The sequence below is a fragment of the Aedes aegypti genome, chromosome 3, assembly GCF_002204515.2.
Source record: "Aedes aegypti strain LVP_AGWG chromosome 3, AaegL5.0 Primary Assembly, whole genome shotgun sequence".
Lineage (NCBI taxonomy): Eukaryota > Metazoa > Arthropoda > Insecta > Diptera > Culicidae > Aedes > Aedes aegypti.
In genome coordinates, this window is record NC_035109.1 from 363,550,354 (window position 1) to 363,572,071 (window position 21,718).

Genomic DNA, 21,718 nt, shown 5'->3' on the forward strand with positions numbered 1-21,718 from the left:
CAAACATTACCTGTCATACATTTTTACGGGCCAACAAAAATACAAAATCTCCTCAACACTATCAATCAACAAACCAAACACTTACAAAAGAGTGCCCCAAAGGCAAAGGAGTGTATGTGATATATTCAAGATTGCCAACTCATGGTGTGGGAATTTTAGAAAGGGTCGTTAGATATGATCTTTTGTGATCCTTTTCATATCCGAAATATCATAGAAACACAATTTTACAACAACACATGACCGACGAACATAGAAGAAAGCTTTACAATAGGGATGCTCAAAAGCCAGGTTTGTGATCATTATGGAGCTTTCCAATAGTGTTTTTGGTTGCTACTTCCGTTCAACCGCTTACAAAAAGCGGTTGAACGGAAGCAGCACCTAAAAACACCGTTGGAAAGCTTAAAGAAGCTTTTAGTGAATTTTATTGACAATATCGTAACCGTTCGGATTCAAATGGAATGTTCGCTGGCTCCACCACAAATCTCATTAATTTATTTTATGATAGCGACTCCTTTATCAAAGTGCAATCCATCGTGATCACAAACCTGATTTCTTTATAGCTTTTGAGCATCCCTATTGTGAAACTTTAATTTTATTGTAAACTTTTTTTGAATTTTATTGTAAACTTGTGAAAGAAAAAAAGAAAGAAAGCTTGTGTATTGTTACTTATACCCTTTATATAGACAAAAGATCCCCATAAAAATACGCAAAGTAAGGTCCTAAAGCAGTCTTTACCAAATCTAGACAGGTGTTTCAATAGGTCTTCAAAAACAAGTCTTCACAAAAGTCTCAACAGAGGTCTCTGATGAATGCAATAAAACCGCTGAAAATTCTATTGTCAGTAGTGTAAGTTTAAATTCAAAAATTCAAACAAAAGAACATCAGTACAAATTAAGAACCTAAATAAAATGAGTAAAAAAAACGAATTGGGCTGTGAAAAAAAAAACAATTTTAATAGAATTGCTACTTTATTGCAAATGACTAGTACTTTATTCCACAGAATGTTCGTGCTAAAACCAAAGTTCATGTAGCCTTTAAAAATCACTTCTTAAAGGGAAAATACAATTTCAATTCTGATAATGGCACACTTCGTCGCTAAACAATCTCTCTCCCACCTCAGGTATTAGCCTCGACATCATCCGGCGCGTAGCTTTTGACGTTGGAAATTCCACTGTGTACGTACTTGGGAAACTTGATGTTGATCATGTTCCTCCGGGCACTTTTTGCTGCTACACTCCCAGGCGCATTCGTGTTACTTCTCGTCGACGAGGCGCTCTCTTCGTCGCTAGTCTTTGGCTCTGAAAAAGGAAAATTTTGTTCAGTGTTCCAATATTTCAAGTCATATGAACAGTCCTAAAACTCACTTTTCCTATTGTTCCTGGTTGTGTATTCTAGGCATGCATGGTACAGAAAGGCGTACTGTTCGCTAGTTTGAACCATTTTCACTCGCTGGCTACGCAGCTGCTTGACCGTCTCGTAGATGTTGATCTTCTTTTCCTGCTGGATTCGCTGCAGAATGATGTCCAGCGCGATCAAAGTTCCCGTTCGGCCTACTCCGGCACTGTTGAATTTCAAGTGAAAATTGTTTGAAAATTATGTGGGAAATACAAATCAAATCAACTCAACCAACCTGCAGTGGACGACGACGGGAAGTGCAAGATTCTTTCGCTCCGAGCGAATAATTTTGATAAACTTGATCAGGTCGGAAGCACTGGCCGGGCAGCCATGATCGGGCCATGCTAGGAAATGGTAGTGAAACACGGGTCTGGTCAGATTATCCTATAATTAAATAATGGAAGAATCAACATTTCGTTGAAGTACGGATTAGGTTTTTAGCGAGTAGTGTTGATTAGGTTTCCGAATATATGTTTGTAATATATATTGTATTCCTAGAAATATTCCTAGATGAATCTCGAAGGTTTTGGATGGCGATCGAAACAATATACCGTAAATTAGGGTGAAATTGATCAGTTTTCACAGTTTTTCTGATCTGTTTTCTATAATGTTGTCAATTTTAATCAACTGAATGCAGGAAAACAAGTACGACAGTGAGCCTCATTGGCTCATGTAACGAAATTTTCTAACAAATGAGATTTTGGTGCTAAAAATTATCTTTAAAATAAAAAATTGGGGGATCCCATTTCGGGGTGAAATTGATCACCTATCAAAGCGATTATTGTTTGTTTTGAAAACGACTCTACTTACTAAATTTAGGCTCCTTGAATCCGAATATGCTTGCCAAATTCTTAACAATGCAATATTAACGGAGATAATTCATAATCAAATTTCAAGAGTATCGCGTAAAACGCCTAAATGTAGGCAATTTCTAAAAGAAATTCAAACTAACTAACAGAAATTCTATTATTTTAACCAAATGAGCGAATTGGTACGAAATTCGATTGTAAAATCTGTTTTGGGGAAATATTTTAGGCATCCTCAAAAACTTTCACGCTGACACCATGTTCATATCCTTGTTTAGAACTAGAAGTTTAGGGAAGTCTGGCAATACCGCACCTTACATGATTCTGCATTTTCACATTATTTTCATACAAATAAGCATTTTTTAACTCCTAAAACTTCACAACACACTATTTGACCATTGTTAAGACTAACAACGTTCGTTTACTACAACTAACACTGATATCGGTGCTCTATTAGTAAGAAATAAAATCGTAGGACACGGTGATCAATTTCACCCTACCGATCAATTTCACCCGAATTTACGGTACTTGCTTACTATTTGAAGTTTTATTACCCATCATCAAGCAAAGAGAATTGTGTAGTTATATAGATCTCTGAATAATACCGAACTCTTATTAAATTTATCTAAACAATCCTATGTAATAGCACAAAATAGCGGTCGAACTATACTGGCCTTTCACGCATATCTATGTCAACTCACCCTAGACACCAAAAACAAACGCTTTTGATAGAAGCTCAGATTAAGCTCCTGGGTGCATTTGACCGCTACGTCCCGGAAGCGCAACGTCTGGTTGAACCGCGGGAAATACTGATAGCACTTGATCCGATCGTTCTCGACCGTCTGCGTCAGCATCACGATCGTTTCCACCTCGTACTGCAAAATCATCCGCCAAAAGTCGAAGCAAGTTTCCTTCTTCGGACCCTGCGTTGCAATGTACTCGCGCTGATACTTGTAGCCGTCGATGAACGACGCGTTGATGTAGTCGTTGACTTCCTCGTCCTCCTCTTCGGTTACGATGTCATCGCACTCCAACGGAACTCGATTGCCGTCGTAGGGAAAAATGCCCAGATAGCGATTCTTACGCTCGTTTTCCTTTGCAACGAAGAAGGTCACCTTCTCGTTGATCAGCTGTTCGGAGTAGAAGTTGATCGCTTGATATTCTTTGTTGATCTTCTCCCGATTTGATTGAATCAGTTCCTCGTAGATTCCCGAGAAGCTTTTCAGCGGTATGTCAGCGGGTTCTTCATTCGGTGACCGCACGGCGGTCTGCGGTGGTATCGTCAGCTTATGCGTTCTCCAGAGGATCACCAAGCCTAGCGAGAATGCCATTAGAAGACAGGCGAATATTGAGATAACAATAATGGTGAGCTGAATCAGAGAATCCGTTCGGAAAATTTGCAACGTCGAATCGCTGTACCCACTGTTGGTGAAAACCCGCACTATCAATGCGTATTCTGTTCCTGGTTTCAGTGGACCGTTGCAAAATTCTTGCCCCGCCTCGCAAGTCTCACTTCCAATAACGTATAGAACATCGTCATCCGATCTGCCTCGAAACCTTCTCTCCTCCATCGGATTCCATTGCTTTGGAGTTGTCTGATACTGCGGTGTGCAAGGAGCTTCAATGGCCGATTTCCACGAAAGAACCTCGGGCCATTCGTTCGAAAGATTTCTTTGAGGTTTCGGATCTTCCTGACACTGACGCTCGGAAACCAATAGCGCCACGTACTGAATGCTTCCTACGTTAAACTCGAAGATAATATCGGCCAGGCTGATCATTGCCGACTTCGTAGGATTGGGAGCGTTCATCACGTTCACTGTACCCCAGTTGATTTCTTCGTCAATTACTGGAACTGTAAAGAAAAAAATAGTTATTGAGTTTTCTGATAAGGCATAAAGTCACATTAAACTTACTGCCCGCTGGTGATTGGAAGCTCAGGAACGTGGCGTTGCTTTGATCTGCAACGTCGTCCACGGAGATCATGATCGAGACATTGTAGACAAACTCCGGCTCAAGACGCGCTTCAGTAAGGCTATAGTTTTCCAAAATGTCTTCACCTGGCTCAAGGGTTCTGCTCCAATCAAGATTATGCTCCAAACCGCTTCGGAAGCCAACGAAGCGACCCGCAAAGCTACGCAATCGTCCGTTTAGATTGCACGGAATTTTCCACGTGAGGCTCACAGTCGAATTGTACGGTTTATCTATCTCCGGCAGAGTAACGTTGTACTCTAGGAACTCGTGAACTGGGTCAGGTTCTGTAAATTAAAGATATTATAACTTGTTATTGTATGACAGTTAGGTGTTCGTACTCTCTGGTAGTGTCGACACAGACACCATCTCGGTATATGGTCCCAATCCGGCCTTAGTTGCGGCAGCAACTTGAACCACGTAATCGGTGTAAGGCATTAGAAAAGAAATCTTATGATCTAATTCGTCATTGTTCCAATTTCCTACACGGGTGTTATCATCTTCTTCATGCAGATCAAACGTGGAAGTGTAAGGGTCGGGTTCAGGACAATAAGTAGGGTTTGGATATCGTGCACCTTCTGACCTGATATGAACCCGATAGCGCGTAATTATTCCATTCTTCACCTGAGGCGCTGTCCAACGTAATTCAATCATGCGAAAGCTTCCCACCAACTGCAGGTTTCGTGGATGCTCTGGAACTAAAGAAGATTTGATAATTAACCGCAGGGTCCTTGATAGTTACTCACTAACTTGTACCTACAATCTTCTCCGGTAATGAAGGTGACGGCCGAAGTTTCATCGGACCAACCGGCCTTATTGAGAATCGCTGCTGAACAATTGTACTCGTGGTATGGCATCAGTGGAGCAACAACGGCTGAGAAAGCAGATTTTGGATCCTCAATAGGTGCCTCACCTGTTATCTGAAAAGCGAAACGTTTAGCATGGAAGCAGTTTAGATGTAAATAAGCTAACCATACCACTGTAAGCTCTTCATCTTCCGACTCATACGTACTGCAGGTAAACCGTACAGAATACAGTTCACATAAATTGTTATTATCATTCGTCAATGCGCTTTGCAGTTCAAGACTTCTTGCCATTTGGTTTCTCATCCGCACGGGATCAATGTGGTATCTTAAGATTACTGAATGAAAACAGTCAATTTTCGTTAAGTGTTCATCGGATATCCACTTACCTCTCTCTTTCGTCAAAATCTCTGCAATCATATTGTTGCCATCGTTGTTTCCCTTGGACACTGGTATGACCTGAACGTTGTACTTGGTACATGCAAACACCTCCACAAAGGTAACATGGACGTCCGTGGTAGAGTTTGAAATTTGAACCGGGACTTCACTATCCCCGGTAACCCACGCCACATACCGGTAGGAAGCCACGCAATACGTACCATTCGCCGGAGGTTTCCACCTGACCATCAACGACCGAGGATCGACTTCGACCAGCTCCAAGTCTTCCACTTCACTTAACTTCTCTTCCTTCACGGTTGCGTTCACCGTTACACCTTCGCAATCCTCTCCAGCAAAGTCTACCGGAGCTACGGTAAAGTTGTACTCAACGCAAGAGTTAAGGTTCGATATTGTGACTGTCGTTTCGCTACTCGTAATGTTCCGGTCATCGTAGGAAATTCGGTACATGCTTACACACTCCGGACGAAGGGCAGGCTTTTTCCAGGTCAACGTTATTTGCCGTTCAACGCTTGTATCTGTGGTTAACTGCTGTACAGGACCTGGCTTCGGAGGCGGAACTGTTACCTCGTAGGAAGGGCCCAGCTGATCGCTAGCCGATACGGGTATTATGCTCAGTTGAAGTGGGCCAGACATTGGGCATATTTCATCGGTCATTTTACGGAACCGGAAGACTACTGGTTGTGATTTACGAAGTGTAGACATCTTCGCTACAACGGTAGTGTTGGTGATCGAGTGCTCGTCATTTTCTGTTTTTTGAATCACGATGAAGCGATCCAAACAGTTTGAGCCTCTAGCAGGTAACTCCCAGCGCAATTCTCGACCTTTCAATCGGACATTTTGAACCCGAGAAATGGGTTCTTCAGGCAGGGACACGGAAATGTTGGTAGTACGGTGCTTCCGACCGTATCGATCTACAGGTACCACATAGAAGTAGTAGTTCTTACAGGATTCCAAATCATTGATAACAATGTTTGATAGCGTGGTGCTCCAAAAGAGTGATGAACCATTCGCGACAAAAATTCTGAACTGTGTAACGCAATGTGAATAAATATCTGAAATGTCCCAAGCTAACTGAATAGCACTGGAATTTATGTACTGTACACGGAGATTTTGAACTGAATTCCATAGAGGAGGTGGCATTACCCATTGCAAACCATCGTTTAGTATCGCGCTAACGTTGACAGACTCCAATAAACATACATCAGTTGCGTTGAGTCGAATGAATAGCACTGTAGGAATTATTTATTGGACAGAAAAACATTAAATGTTTTATTAGAGAGACTTTATTTATAGAATATACATACCTTCATTTTGTTTAGCCCCGGAAATCACATGGCTGTGTTTCCCTAATGTTCCATTCATAGATCTCTCTTCTACCACAAACGATGTAAAACAGTTCCTCGTATCTATGCTTTTCCATTCTATTGCTATATATCCATCTTTTGCAACAATTACCGGATAGCTTCCAACAAGCTCATCGGTGAACAATTGTTTTACCTGCGATTTACCATTTTGGTACTCGGCTGTTATATTGTATGTGTAAAGGTCGCAGCGATTGACAACTTTTGTCTCCAAATGAGAGGCATCTGGTTTCACAATTCCATAGAAATTCGCCCCTCGGATTATCACGTTTTCCACGTGATGCTCAAAGCCATCCAGAAACGTCACACAAATATGTTCTTCTAACACTGCTGGATGGTAGGTAAGGATCACGTTGAGAATGTCACTGCTCTGACTAGAGACACCAGGATTGGGTTGCCCAGTGAACGTGAACGATTTAGACCCTGGAAGGCCTTTACGGTCGTTTTTTTCGGCAACATTTGTTCTGAGGATCAGGCAAGTCGTGTGATAAAAGTCATCTATCTCGTTTGAAAGATAGTTTTCCGTTTGGATTGTTACTGTTGATTGATCATCTGTAGTGGCTGGAATGACATAATGAACGAAAGATAGGTGTAAAAAACAGATTAAACTAAAACAAAAATTGAAAGATTCAAACTTATATGTTCTGAGTTTTTGGTCCAAATAACCGTAGCAATAAACGCACAGCTTTTCAGCTAGATCATGTTATTTAATGGTAATAGTAATAGGTAATAAGTAATATGGTCGAGGATATTTTCAAGTCGACTTCCGTGAACATAGAGTATATTTGTGTCTGTGTGCCACATGACACACAAATGCAAAAAATAGTTATTTGGAAGAACGTTAATAACTGTGGAAGTACCGTAAATTCGGGTGAAAATGATTACCGTGTCACACGATTTTATTACTTACTAATAGCTTCTCAGCTTATTATTCTTATGAACACTTCCACAGTTATTAACTGAGTGCTTTCTTCACCAAAGTTGCCATTTTTGCATTCATATATCGTGTGGCAGGTACGATGATACTTTTTGCCCTGGGAAGTTTAGGAAATTTCCATTACTAAAAGATCCATTACTAAAAGGCCGCATTAGAAATAATTAATCTTCTGCTTAGATTTATCAGCAACTTTGGAATAAACTGCTCCGCCGACTGAGGTTTTTAATAACAGTTTACTATGAACACAATACTTTTCACTTTTTCAGCCATAAAAACGGTGGGCTGCATTTGACGTTTCGTGAGAGGGGAATCTGGGCTGCATATGACGTTGATATTTTTCCTCTTCGCGAGTCTCTCTCAGATTACACTGCATCTAAGCCAGTTCATGCGGGAGTGTATGGATTGGGGGAAAGGCATGGCAGAGAGGTTTGCTTTTGTGGTTAGCAGACTGCCTATGTATCAGGCGTGGGGAAAGGCATGCGCGTGGAAGAATGGAAGCGTTAGGGAAACGGTTTCTTGTCCGTCTCTGGTTCTAGCGTTTGCTATGAACGAATCGTTTGAGTATGATAGATTTAGAATGGAAGATAGAAGCAAGTGAGAGATATTCAACTACAAAGTACGAGGAAAGGGACGGGCGTGGGATTGAACCCATGACCTTCTGCTTATGAAGCAGGAGCAGTAGCCATCAGACCACCAACCCCATCAGTGTTTGTCCAAACCGAATCTATGACAAAAAGTGGAAAGACAATGGTCGAAAGGACAAAAGGTCGAAGAACAAAACAGAAGAGACAAACAGGAAAAACATCCCACCGAACAAATAATGTTTGACCTTTTGTCCTTTCGTCCTTTTGTCTTTCGACCTCTCTTCCTTCGACGGTTTGCCTTTCGACCTTTTGTCCATAAGCCAACCAAATCAATGTGATCACACGTCTAATTGAAATTTTCTATGGCTCATTCTAAAAGCAATGAGTTAATCTCATTTCGTTGGTATTTGTTTACTAAAATTCATGACAATTTTCAAAATTTACACTGAAAAAACAAGGCTAATTTTCTCAGCATTGGTTTGAACAGAACTTTAAATCAATGCGACAGAACCAAAGACACAACCGTAACATTATATTTGATCTGTGATATCTTGTAAAATTTTGGCGGAAAAACATGAAGGTTTGTGAAATTTCATACAAATTATGTACCGTAAATGCATGTATTCTCATCCAAATATTTTTAAAACCTGTACTGATTGGCTGTTTATCGAATTATACAAACGATTTTTTTACTAATTGTTATCATAATAACAAAAACATTTTTTAGAAATCAAAAAATGGAATTTTTGATTCCGGGGTGAAGTTGATTAATTACTGTGACTCGTTTCCTAAAATAAAGAGATATGATACTTACTAAATTTGGGATCACTAATCCCGAATCAAGTCTCAAAAATCTTACAACTTGTTGATAAATCGGTCAATTTTAGAATTGAATGTTGTGAAATCCAGAATACATCAAATAAAGCGCCTAAAGGTATGCAATTTTCTTTTAAATTAGCAACTCGCTCACAAAAAGAACATTTTTATCTCTGAAAATGATTTTTTATCCTCAATGCAAATATAAAACTAGGTTCACAGAACACATATGGAATGTACGAAACAGTTTATTTAAATGGTGTCTTTATATAGCCTTGGCAATAGTCGAATGTTTGGGGTAGAACCCTTCAACAGTTCATCGAACATTTCCTTAAAAATCTGTGTTTTCCATGGTATAACTATCTTGAACGACGAACCGAATTTAGTAACATCAAGAGCAGCTATCAGGTTATACGATATGACATAACTTGAGATAATTGAAAACGGATAATAGCTCTCCTGGCAGTTCATACATGTGGGTACGGGAATGATCAACTTCTCCCCACTGATCAACTACACCCCGAATTACGGTACGCACCATTATTGACGTACAAAAAAGCCATAGACTATTGAATTCAGTAGCAATAGAATTTTAACATCTAACTGTTTAACATTGTTATATTCGGCTTTTGAAAAATCACTTTTTACAAAACTACTTATTTTTACGTTTTAAACATTTTTCACTAATTTTTCTTGCTTCTCGACCTTGTTTTGTTTGCTTCTGTCAATCAACGTTTTATTGTACATTAGAGTAAGGTGGGGCAAAAGTTCGACCTTAGTGGTATAATCAAAGTTTCCAGGAAAATAATAGCAGATAAAACAAAACAAATACCATACAGTGAACCTTCATCATATTGGCTATGACTTTGCTGAACAAACTTGTGTCAAAATATTTACCCATTTTTACCTATAACAGTTTCAAAATTGATTGTCTTATTCGAACTTTTGCAAAAGTTCGAATCTAGTGTGGGGCAAAAGTTCGTTGGCTAAAACACAAAATATCAATACTTTTATGCCAGGCATACTTTCTACCAGCCGTAAACTTATGTTTGCCGAAAAATACACACTAAATTTTCATCAAAAAATGCCCAAAACAGGGTTAATTGTAATACACCCAAAAAATAGCGGTTTTTCGCAAAACTAAGGGAAATGTAAAATTTTTGTGACATTTTTCGTACGATCAGGCAAATTTCGCTAAATTTGAAGATAATATGTAAATTTCAGGAAATTTGAAAAAAATTCCGTGGGTTTATACATGGGTCGAACTTTTGCCCCGCAGATTCGAACTTTTGTCCCGCTATGGGCTAAAAATTGATTCCAACTATTTATGGAAAATCTAATCCACGTCAAAGCATCCTTATGATAGGCCTAGAAACGCCCTTACATAAAATATTGAAAAAGATTTTATCTTCATTTGGTTCCATGCATCGAAAGTTTGACCAAATATTACAATATTTACGTCGAAAAACAACAAATAGCCATAACTTTTCCAAATCGCAATCGATTTTTATGATATTTGGAGTGAAAGTCTCTTACTTGAATAGCATTCGAACCACCATGACATTTCTAAGTTTTGATTTGATTTGAGCTAGAAATCTTAAAAAGAAACTCTTGCCCCACTCGAACTTTTGCCCCACTTTACTCTGATGGTTTATTCCATTCACTGAATGGTACGTTTTTATCCGGGTAGTGTTGCGGTCCATGCAAAAATTTTAAATTTTCTATACAGATGCAGTTACGTGGGAGAGAGAGAAGGAACCTAAAATGTGCAAGCGTCGCAGGTGGCAAAATTATTGCACGACATATACACTATAATGGGGAGTGATCAGAAATTTTTGCACGATTACTTGAATAGTTTTCTACATTTTTCCGACAAACTTTTGCAATTAATATACTCTCTGAAGATTATGGTTTTGGAGAATGAATGTCTATAAAGCCTATAACGAAGCAAAATACGTTTTCAGCAATGAAGAAGTTATGTCTGTATAAGAATATTATCCTCGACTCGACGCTGGTCAAACTCAGCACTACCGGTCTGCTGCCAAATCTTTCGGTTTTACATCCGCTAATCTCTCATATAAAGAATCCCTCTTGTATACGTGTGGCGTCTTGAATAAAAATTACATTTAATTCAATAGTTCAATTTATTGAAATTTCATACATCTGTGGAATTCGATCTATGATTATACACTCTGTTTCATAACTATAGATCCAATCAATTGTGTGTTCTCTGCTCCGAGTGCAATGATTCATTTTACACTTTATATCATTATTAACTGGGCTTGATCAACGCAAAGAAAACTAAAATATTAACTAGTCCCTCGTTTCATAACTTAAGATCCAATAGATGTAAGTCTTTCATAGAGCCTAGTCAAAATTCAAATTTTACTTCCGTGTTTAGTTTTCTTTCAATAAACGACTTGTTGTGATGTGCAAGTGTTGTGTTTATTCCATACCATGTGGAAAATATTTTTCGTAAGATGATAAAGAGAAGATTTTAGAGTTTGTAAGAGATTATTAATTGTTATTTCTTGAAATCGTGCATCATTTGCATAAGTCTTATAATGTTATGTGAATTTTTGAAAAAAAAATCATACTAATGTGGATGCTAAAAAACAGAAGGACAAAAGAGCAAGCAATTTTGTCGCACAAAATGGACAAAAACAAGTTTGAAGCTCATTTCTTATTGAACAATGTATAAAACTCTGAATAGTTGTCCACGCATTTGAAATGAAAAACCTAAATTAGCTCCACGGTTGAATTGTTATAAAAAGCGTGGATTCATTTGCTATTGAATAACAATTATTCCAGCTGAAATTTTCTTGAGAGTGATTTATTCAGCTTTGATAATACTGTTCATTGGGATGTCTACCTTTAGCTTTTAGAATTGCGCACCAATAAATATGAGTTATTTGTTTACCATTCAAATAACTAAATTTGACATTGTCATTTTATCAATTATTTCAAACAAAGTAATAACATGTTTAGCTATTTACCTCAACCCAGGATGGACACGCCAATTTCTTTTATCAGTGCAAGCAATGCAGTAACCAGTATTTGAGAACGTCACGACATATTGGAAGCCAGCACTATACAAGCGTTACCGGATGAGGGCGAGCTCGATAGGGCCCCTCTTGAGGACTGCTGGAGGACAATCAAAGCAGCCATTAAAGACGCTGCCGAAAGCATTGTCAGATATGTGAAACGAAGCTCAAGAAACGATTGGTTGGACGAGGAGTGCCTGGAGGTTTTAGAGGAGAAGAATGCAGCGCGGGCTGCAATGCTGCAGCATGATACGTGGAACGATACAGACTGCAGCGGAAACAGCAAACCCGCCTATTCCGGGACAGAAAGCGCCGCCTGGAAGAGGTGAAATGCCAAGAGATGGAGTTGCTGTACCGTTTTCAAGAAACGCAGAAGTTCTATCAGAAGCTCAACACATCCCGCAAAGGCTTCGTGCCGCGAGCTGAGATGTGCCGGGATAAGGATGGGAGCATCTTGACGGACGGACGCGAGGTGATCGAAAAGTGCAAGCAGCACTACGATGTACACCTGAATGGCGCAGAGAACACAGGCACAGAAGGTCAGGACAGCGAAAGCAATGGCTACGTCAGCACAGCGGACAGTGGAAACCAACCAGCTCCCACGATGGCGGAAGTTAAGGATGCCATTCAACAGCTCAAGAACAACAAGGCCGCAGGCAAGGATGGTTTCGGAGCCTAACTCATCAAGATGGGCCCGGACAGGTTGGCCGCTTGTGTGCATCGGCTGATAGTCAGCATCTGGGAAAAGGAACAGCTACCGGAGGACTGGAAGCAAGGCGTTATATGCCCTATCTACAAAAAGGGTGACAAACTGGAGTGTGAAAATTATCGTGCAATCACCATCCTATCCCAGATTCTCGTCCGTCGTATATCAACTATAGCAAACGAGTTCGTGGAAAATTATCAAGCAGGTTTCATCGACGGCCGCTCGACAACGGACCAGATCTTTTCCGTGCGGCAAATCCTCCAGAAATGCCGTGAGTACCAGGTTCATCGATTTCAAGGCGGCATACGACAGTATCGACCGTGTAGAGCTTCAATCGATTGATCACTAGCTGGTGGTGACTAATCAATTAAGTTGTCAGCTCAAACGGGTGTTCGATTCTCCAGATTTGTGCTTTTGAAAATTTGAGGTTTGGTTCGATTCATCTTCACCTTTAGTGTGTCGTATTCACTTGACCTTCTTAGTTCTATGATTTTTTGGACCCCCGATTATTCAGGTTTTTTTTTTTGATAACAGAATACAGTGAGGGACCGAAATCCGTACAGGCTCAAAATCCGTACACTTCATACAAATAGTGAGCATTTTATATGAAGTGGACGGTTTCAGATTCATTTCTTAGGTGTACGGATTTCGATCCCGCAAGGTGGCATATTTAATTATTCATCCAAAATATTGAGTGAGCAGCAAAGGTGATTCAAAATACTGGTTTTTGCAATTTCTCATCGTAATAGGCTGTTTTCCATCACGCCAATCTGTCATGAAACGGCCTACTTCCCTGCACTGAAGTATGCAGTGCGGGAATAGTCATTGCGCAACTGAAACCAGTGCTGTAATTATTCATTACGCAACGCTTTCGCATTACGCAACTGTTTTGAGTTGCGTAATGAACCATTACGCAACAATTTTACAGAAATTGTAAAATGATGGTGAATGCATTCCGATATAATTTCTGATACCCTTAAGTGGCCTTCTAAGAAATTGCAAAAAATGTTGTACGTAACTCGTTGCAGAACTCGATTTTCACAGCACTCGCCGTAATTATCCTACTCGGCAAGCCTCGTAGGATAAATTTACGACTCGTGCTGTAAAAATCATCATTCTGCAACTTGTTCCGTAAACTACTATTACAAAATTGTAATCGTCTTTGTAATATACAATCCCGTATCACTATACTAGTATACTGCCCATAACTGCATATTTGTTACATTCGACAAAAGTAGTAAATGGAATACCAAGTGTGTATTTTATGGCAGTATGGGAGGAAACCTAAATTTCTAAAAATTACCAGGAACTCAAAAGTGCTTATTTGAGGTTGATATTTTGTACAACTAATATCGCATACTAGGTGAATTGTCAGAAAATAATTCTGATAAAAATTTCATTGCTATTACATTACGACCCAACTAACAATTTTAGCGCTATAAGCCAAGATTATTTGCTTTCTGCTGCCTAATAGTTGAATTGAAGCAGCGAACGCTGCAAAAAATGAAACCTGTGAAAAATAGAACGATTAGCGTCAATACAGCTATAACGCAAAAAATTTACAGCTACAAATCTTAAGGCGAAGTAGGCCGTCATTGAAATTTGTACGCGTTGTTGATGATTGTTACTAATTTATCTCACGATTTCGAATCAAAGAAAATCAGTTGATCTTGCACTGACACTGCTGAAAAAGTATCAGCATACTTTCTGTATGTAAACGCGTACAGTGATACTTTTTCAAGTCAATATAAACTATCAAGACTGAGTTTTATCACTTTGAAATGCAAGCTGAAAAGTCATCATTGTTGCCAAAACGAATGACGGGCTACTTAGCCTTAACTGAGTATATTTCGTCTTTTATTGCTTTTGCTGCTGTAACTTAACACCTTACACAGTAGCAATCTAATGTTGTGGAATAAAAGTCTCTAGAATTCATCCGGATGCTTCTATGCAATATGTTTTTCTATGCTGCTTAATATATAAACAGGAAGTGCTTTGTCGTTTGTTATACAGCCCTCATACAGCAACAAGCTATATAATAGCTGTGTTCAATGACTTTGATCGAACTTGCTCGGGGTTGGTTGTACTAGCTCGTATTTTTTGTCAACAAATAACTGTCAAAGCTACTTCGAGCAACTCCAAGCTGCTTCCTCAATGAACGTTCTTTTTACTCTTTTTACTAATTTACCGGAATTCCACGTGAAAAAAAATTCGCGCACTTAACAATCCGTATCGCTTCGGAATTTTGCTCTTTTTTTCAATGTTTACGTTTTTAAACGTCAAAAACACGAGCTACTGCGAGCTGGTTGAACTAGCTCGGACTCTAGCTTCCAACCTGTTTCGAGCGACTCGGAGTTGGTTGGACTCGGCTCAATGAACACAAACCCGAGCGACTCGAAGTAGGTTGGAGTGGCTCAATGAACACCAAAAGCTGACTCGCAAGTGGTTGCAACCAAGTTCGAGCAGCTCGTTGAACACAGCTAATAACAATATGTGGCGCAACTACACAGCCTGTTGGATGTAAACATTGCGTTTGACGTTTCACGCTCTTTTACAGCCTTTTGAGGTGGTTTAAGCGTGGTTACAAAAACTTATAACATCATTATGAAATATTACGTGAACCGTTTACGATGTAGATAAAAACCGTGTTTTTTCTTTGCTTTCGATATATACAGTGGTGGCAGCAAGGACAGCGTCAAGACTTGTGGATGCAGGGATCGTGAGTTCGAACCCAAGCAGTGGCGGGTATTCTAATTGGGTGATATTAATTTCAGATACTTATGAATTGAGCCCAGATAGCCGTAGCGCGCAGCTATTCAGCAAGACCAAGCTGAGGGTCGTGGGTTCGTATCCCACCGGTCGAGGATCCTTTTCGGGTTGGAAATATTCTCGACTTCCCAGGGCATAGAGTATCTTCGTACCTGCCACACGATATACGCATGCAAAAATGGTCATTGGCACAGTAAGCTCTCAGTTAATAACTGTGGAAGTGCTCATAAGAACACTGCTGAGAAGGCTCTGTCCCAGTGGGGACGTAATGCCAGAAAGAAGAAGATGAATTGAGTTCCGGAAGCTGTGAAACAGCTTGAAAATAATATTTAGTCGATAATACAGTGAAGCTGTATAAAAATTATTCAACAGTTGCGAAATGGTTGAAAAAGCGCCTTCCGAAGATATTGTCGCGCGCCCACCAAATCGGAACGCGCGTGTGGGACATACGACGTGTGACTCGTTCCCGACATAACTGTCATAATGACATGTGTGGCGCTGCATTCTTACGATGTTTATGAACACAGCGCACTATTCAAATATTAGCTGCAACGCGTGGAGATTGAAAAAAATATATATTTAAAAAAATGTATGTCTCATTTGTGTCGGATCCATAATATTATACAGCTACTTGTCCTATAACAGTCGAGACAAAAGTAATTATCGGTATGCAATGCCAAGTTGTTTTGTCACATTGGTAATTATAACCGCATAACAGTCATCTTGAGATTATAAATGAGCCTCCCCAACTAATATTTAGTGCAGATGTAAACATTCTCGAAGCTTTCCTTATACGGCTTTATGCTGAGTAAATGCGCTATGCATACGAACGAAAGCTTTTAGGCGATCCCATTACCAACAAATCTGGAGAATCTACTCAGCTATTTCTAAGCTGTGTTGGCAGCTCATATGCATAGAGTGGTTCAAAAAATCGTTTTTGCACCACACCGCTCATTCGATTTTAGACCAAATTCTGAGTGTCCTCCCAAAATTTGAGCTCATTTGGATGAAAACTGAGACTGCACATGCCCTTTAAAGTTTGTATGGGAATTACTATGGGAAAAGCAAGCAATTCAATCAATCGGTCATAGTGTTTGCCCATGTGCTCTTGGGGATTAGACTTATGTTGATTCTGTGAGATACAATAATCAGCTACAACTTTGCCGAAGACCGTTTTTAAATCGGACGCCCCGGTAATTAGTTATGCATATGAGCTGCCAACACAGCTTAGAAATAGCTGAGTAGATTCTCCAGATTTGTTGGTAATGGGATCGCCTAAAAGCTTTCGTTCGTATGCATAGCGCATTTACTCAGCATAAAGCCGTATAAGGAAAGCTTCGAGAATGTTTACATCTGCACTAAATATTAGTTGGGGAGGCTCATTTATAATCTCAAGATGACTGTTATGCGGTTATAATTACCAATGTGACAAAACAACTTGGTATTTTTTTCGAAATTTCCAGAACAATCTCACAGATTTCAGTAAGTTGATCGAAAGTATCTATCATTTGATGACTCTCCATGGTATCAACTCCAATTTGTCAAAAATGTCGAATGTGACTGTTTTGCAGTTATGAGCAGTATGCTAGTTGATCAAGGAGCCCATACAAATTGTCAATTCAAGCTTCTTTCAAATCGTATTGTGCTTTCACGGTTTACATATTGTGTTTTGTAATGGAGTCCACCTGGGAGGGAGGCACAGATATTACACACGAAATATGTAACAAACTGAGAGAAAACTCCAACGACAGTCAAGCAGAGTGTCATATTTCTCATGTACACTACCCACCATATAAGTATGGAATCGCGAATTGCAACACTCATACTGAATATTGCAGCACCTGAAAAGTTTAGCATCACCTAAAATGAATATTATCTCGTTATTCTGAAGAACTAGATCAATGTATTTTTTAGGTCATCTTTAAAAGTACGTTTTTGTGCCCCTGCGATTTTTTATTCTTGTTGAAAAAACTTTTATCACTAGATTTTGGGTGATGCTAAACTTAAAAGTGCTGCAATACTCAGTATTTCAACGATTCCATACTTATGGTGGGTAGTGTATACCTAAATGAGCTAGTGTGCCATGCGATATGCGCAGCTCGCAGATTATATGAGACGCGTGGCAGATACGTACCGTTTTGATTCATATTACGGACACTTAAGGCCTCAGTGAAGTATAACCCAGCTTGGACCATACAAAATAAATCATTCTGTATGATTTTTTGGCGTTATCGAGCGTCGGAAGCCCTTAACTTTCGGATGGTGGGTATAGAATACGCGTCCGCAAATTGAATAATTTTAAATAAATCAAAACGTGTGGCCTTTTCATGATTCTTATTCCGGACGCTCCCTCACTTTTGCCTCATATTCCGGACGCTTTGATTCGAATTACGGACAGCTCATGATAATCATTAATGGAACAGTCAAATCATCAATTGAAATCGTTCAACCACTTGCAACGATATTTATGGAAAAAAAAACCTAATAAAACGAGCCTTGAAAATGAGAACTTTTGGATGGCGAAAATTGAAACATTTCGTGTGAAATGTTTCCCATACAAACGAGAGTGTCCGGAATTTGAAGCTGTCCGTAATATGAATCAAAACGGTACAAAATTATCTTAGTGAGCGAGTACAAAATTATCTTAGACATCTCGTGAGGCTCGTCACATGCGCTTACTATGCAGTACTATTATGCAGTTATGTTTGCCTAGTACAATAAACCTGCGGAAGCATACGGCTTCGGTCTATGCCTATGCTTCTACGGTGGCCAGCCAAGTTTTCAATTCAAATGCTTGAATCTCAACCGCGTTGAACCGCGTCAGTCCTTTCAAACTACCTATGAGCAGTTTAAGGCTAAGTAGCCCGTCATTCGTTTTGGCAACGATGATGACTTTTCAGCTTGCATTTCAAAGTAATAAAATTCAGTCTTGATAGTTTATATTGACTTGAAAAAGTATCACTGTACGCGCCAACATGCGTGAAGTATGCTGATACTTTTTCAGCTGTGTCAGTGCAAAACCAACTGATTTTCTTTGATTTGAAGTCGTGAGATGAATTAGCAACAATCATCAACGACGCGTACAAATTTCAATGATGGCCTACTTCGCCTTAATCCATGATTTAATTCCTTTCCTTTGCTTTGCTTTTGATACCTTTACCTGCAAATGCACTGTCACATTAAGATTTTCTCAAGAGACGGCGCATGAGCCAGTGCAGATGTGATCGTTTGAGCTAGTACATTGCTACATGAGATCTAAAAAAATGTGTCCCACCATAGCACGTGCTCAAGCGCGCGATTATTTTTGTGCGCTCATGGCAAGCTGATCTCAAGCTCATGAAATGAAGCGCGCATGAATACAACTTCTACCGGTAGTAGTAGTAGTAGCTACCCCATCAACTCAAAATTAGGTTAACGCACGGATTCCCCGAATTGAGTGGAATAAATTCACTATTGAGTATTTCATTTTCTATGTGTAGTTTTCATTTGTTTTGTACCTTCGATCTTTCCGGACAAACATTGAAAATGGATCACAGTTTTCTATGCGTTTAATTTTCAAGTTTATTGAAAACAGTGAAAAGATGCGTATATTCAATCAGAATAAAAGGTGCTCTCGTGACATTACTTTTGAATGTGATGAATTGATTCTCATCCGATCTTTGTGTAATGCAAAAATATGCTTTTATCAATTACGCACTTTTATCATGTGTGTCCATTGTTCATGATCCCGGCTCATAGTGACAGTTCGTGATAGCAAAATCTCGGCTCACTTTGACGTAGAAAAAATTTGTATCGGTTTCTCCCTCCCAGGAGTCCACTACCAGGGGGCTCAATTTGTGCTTTTTGGTGTAAGGATCAGCAAATCAGCGAATATCTTATTTACCATTGATGCATGTGTTTAATTTAACTGGGATGAAAAACAATCCCCGAACATCCTATTGCAATACTTTCTCCCAGCTTTTGAGCTTGTTTAGATTAGTTTTATCATGCACTGTTACCTCCCCCGATCTAATCAGAGCTGTAGCAGAAGATTATATACATGTTCTCATGATGTGCAGCGGATCACGATTGTTACAGAGGTCGTTAAGGTGAAGATGCACCGAAGCCAAACCTCTAATTTTCTAGAGCAGGGCTGCCCAACGTATGGCCGACTTCATTTTGTGCGGCCCGCGGAGGCTTCGAAGATTCTTCTCATATTTTACCCGTTGAATATTCTACCAACCCGAAGTTAGAACATACTAAGCATATTTAATTTACAATTAGTTTCAAACTAATATTCTAGCTTAGTCATTATTTATAATGATTTGTTTATTTTAAGCTTCTTACATATTTCATTTTATGAATGATTCAAATTCTAAATCTCAAATTCTGGGTGTTTCAACAATGTTTCTACCATGATTTCCTTCGACATTTATTCTTCACAGGATTATAAGCAAGGGTGGCATTTTACAAAATCTTGAACAGGATTTTTTAAGAATTCTGGACATGGCTTTTACGGCTAAAGCTAAGTATGCTGTATCGCTAAAGAAAAGACTGAACGAGGCAACAAATTTCCTACATATAGTCCCATTTGAAATGACATTTCTTCTCAAGTGCGTATTGGGATCAAAGAAATGAGATTGAAAAATAATTTCCCACGTATCGAGGTTGGCAATTACTTTTCTTGTCAGCAGCAAATAAGACCTTAACATTCGCAAGATACTCACAGATTTTTTTACCAGGATTCCAAAGCCAGGATTTTTAACGAATTCAATACAGAATTTTTTTGGAATCCAACGTAATGCTATGTAACCTTTTGCCAGAACACTAAACGAATTTATAGTAAAATTTTGAGCTGGTTTCTTTTGAAATTCTTTTCGGCATTTTCAATGATTTTTAGGTAGCATTTCAAAACAATTTTTGTGTGAGATTCTGAAGGAATCCTAGGCACGATTCTTGTAGAATCTTGGACATTCTGACCATTTTTTTTTATAAAAGTTTGATCAGGATTTTAGCACATTCTTATTCATGCTAATAATATTAGGTCGGATTCTGACAGAATTCGGAATACGATTTTAAAAAATATCCTGAGTATTATTCTCACAGAATCAAAATTTGTGGTGCAGATTCTTAAAAATATTCTGGACCTGATTATCATATAATTTTAAGAGGGATTTCTTTAAATAAAATTTACTCCATTCACTGATTTTTGTCAGATTTTTTGAACATCATTTACTGACTTTTGTTAGACTTCATGGGGAAATTTGTGCGTTTAAAAATGTGGCCCGCGACACAAAATTATTTCTACGATTCGGCCCGCGGTTCAAAAAGGTTGGGCAGGCCTGTTCTAGAGCATGAATCTAGAGAACCTGACAAACGTTCTCGCTGAAAATTTGATCGATTTGTCACAACCAGCGAGTGACCAGTGAGTTAAATTTTCAGCGCAAACGGTTGTCTGGTTCTTTAGATTTATGCTCTTGAAAACTAGGGGTTTGGCTTCGATGCATCTTCACCTTAAGTGAGACATACTCTTATTTTTCTCAGAATTCAACCCTTCATTGACACGATAGTTTCTCAGCAAGTGTTGTTTGCCTAATTATCTTTTCAAACAAATATGGTCGGGATAACCATATTACAACGAGATTTTTTCCACACTACCAAAGATACTTACTTGTTGCTGTTAAGTCATCCTCGATCGTTGTCCAATCACTCGTAGAACTTTCAATTATCGAGTTCACTGGCGTAGTTGATAGCTGCGAATCTGGTTCACATTGTGCTGATGTCACCAAACTATTCTGTACTTCCGTTACTGGGCGATCAACTGCCACCACGTCAAACAGCACCAGCACTATCAACAATATCAATTGGAAAAATCGTATTTCTTTAACACTAACCATTACTTCTGATCACGTTGCTTCTATGACACTTTTTGATATCGATTGTTCTAGACACATCTTTCACCGAGTTTCGTTGTATTCACCAGCACTAGTTAATAGTTCCTTCCTTTGCCAGTGCAATTCCAAACTGCAATATGGACACTTAATGAAGCTTAGGCCTATTAAGATCTAATTGATTTTGAAGCTGATAATGAAACTGAATTCAGCCATTCCCAATGCGCACTATAATACTTTATCCACTGTTTGAAAAGACT

At 39.2% G+C, this 21,718-nt stretch overlaps 1 protein-coding gene across 10 annotated transcripts in view; it reads right to left on the reverse strand.

The window, feature by feature from the left end:
* Positions 1-949: 949 nt before the first annotated feature.
* Positions 950-21,718, reverse strand: part of LOC5566871 (phosphatidylinositol phosphatase PTPRQ) — a 30,691-nt gene continuing 9,922 nt past the window's right edge. For all 10 annotated transcript variants that reach the window (XM_021854768.1, XM_021854766.1, XM_021854765.1 and 7 more), the window contains 11 exons: positions 21,239-21,591; positions 6,676-7,293; positions 5,362-6,600; positions 5,147-5,310; positions 4,930-5,089; positions 4,511-4,867; positions 4,115-4,456; positions 2,903-4,053; positions 1,631-1,779; positions 1,365-1,561; positions 950-1,298 (listed from right to left, as the gene is read on the reverse strand). In XM_021854768.1, the coding sequence (XP_021710460.1) occupies positions 1,117-1,298; positions 1,365-1,561; positions 1,631-1,779; positions 2,903-4,053; positions 4,115-4,456; positions 4,511-4,867; positions 4,930-5,089; positions 5,147-5,310; positions 5,362-6,600; positions 6,676-7,293; positions 21,239-21,464 (4,785 nt within the window). In that variant the 5' untranslated portion in view covers positions 21,465-21,591 and the 3' untranslated portion in view covers positions 950-1,116. The remainder of the gene's footprint in view (positions 1,299-1,364; positions 1,562-1,630; positions 1,780-2,902; positions 4,054-4,114; positions 4,457-4,510; positions 4,868-4,929; positions 5,090-5,146; positions 5,311-5,361; positions 6,601-6,675; positions 7,294-21,238; positions 21,592-21,718) is intronic.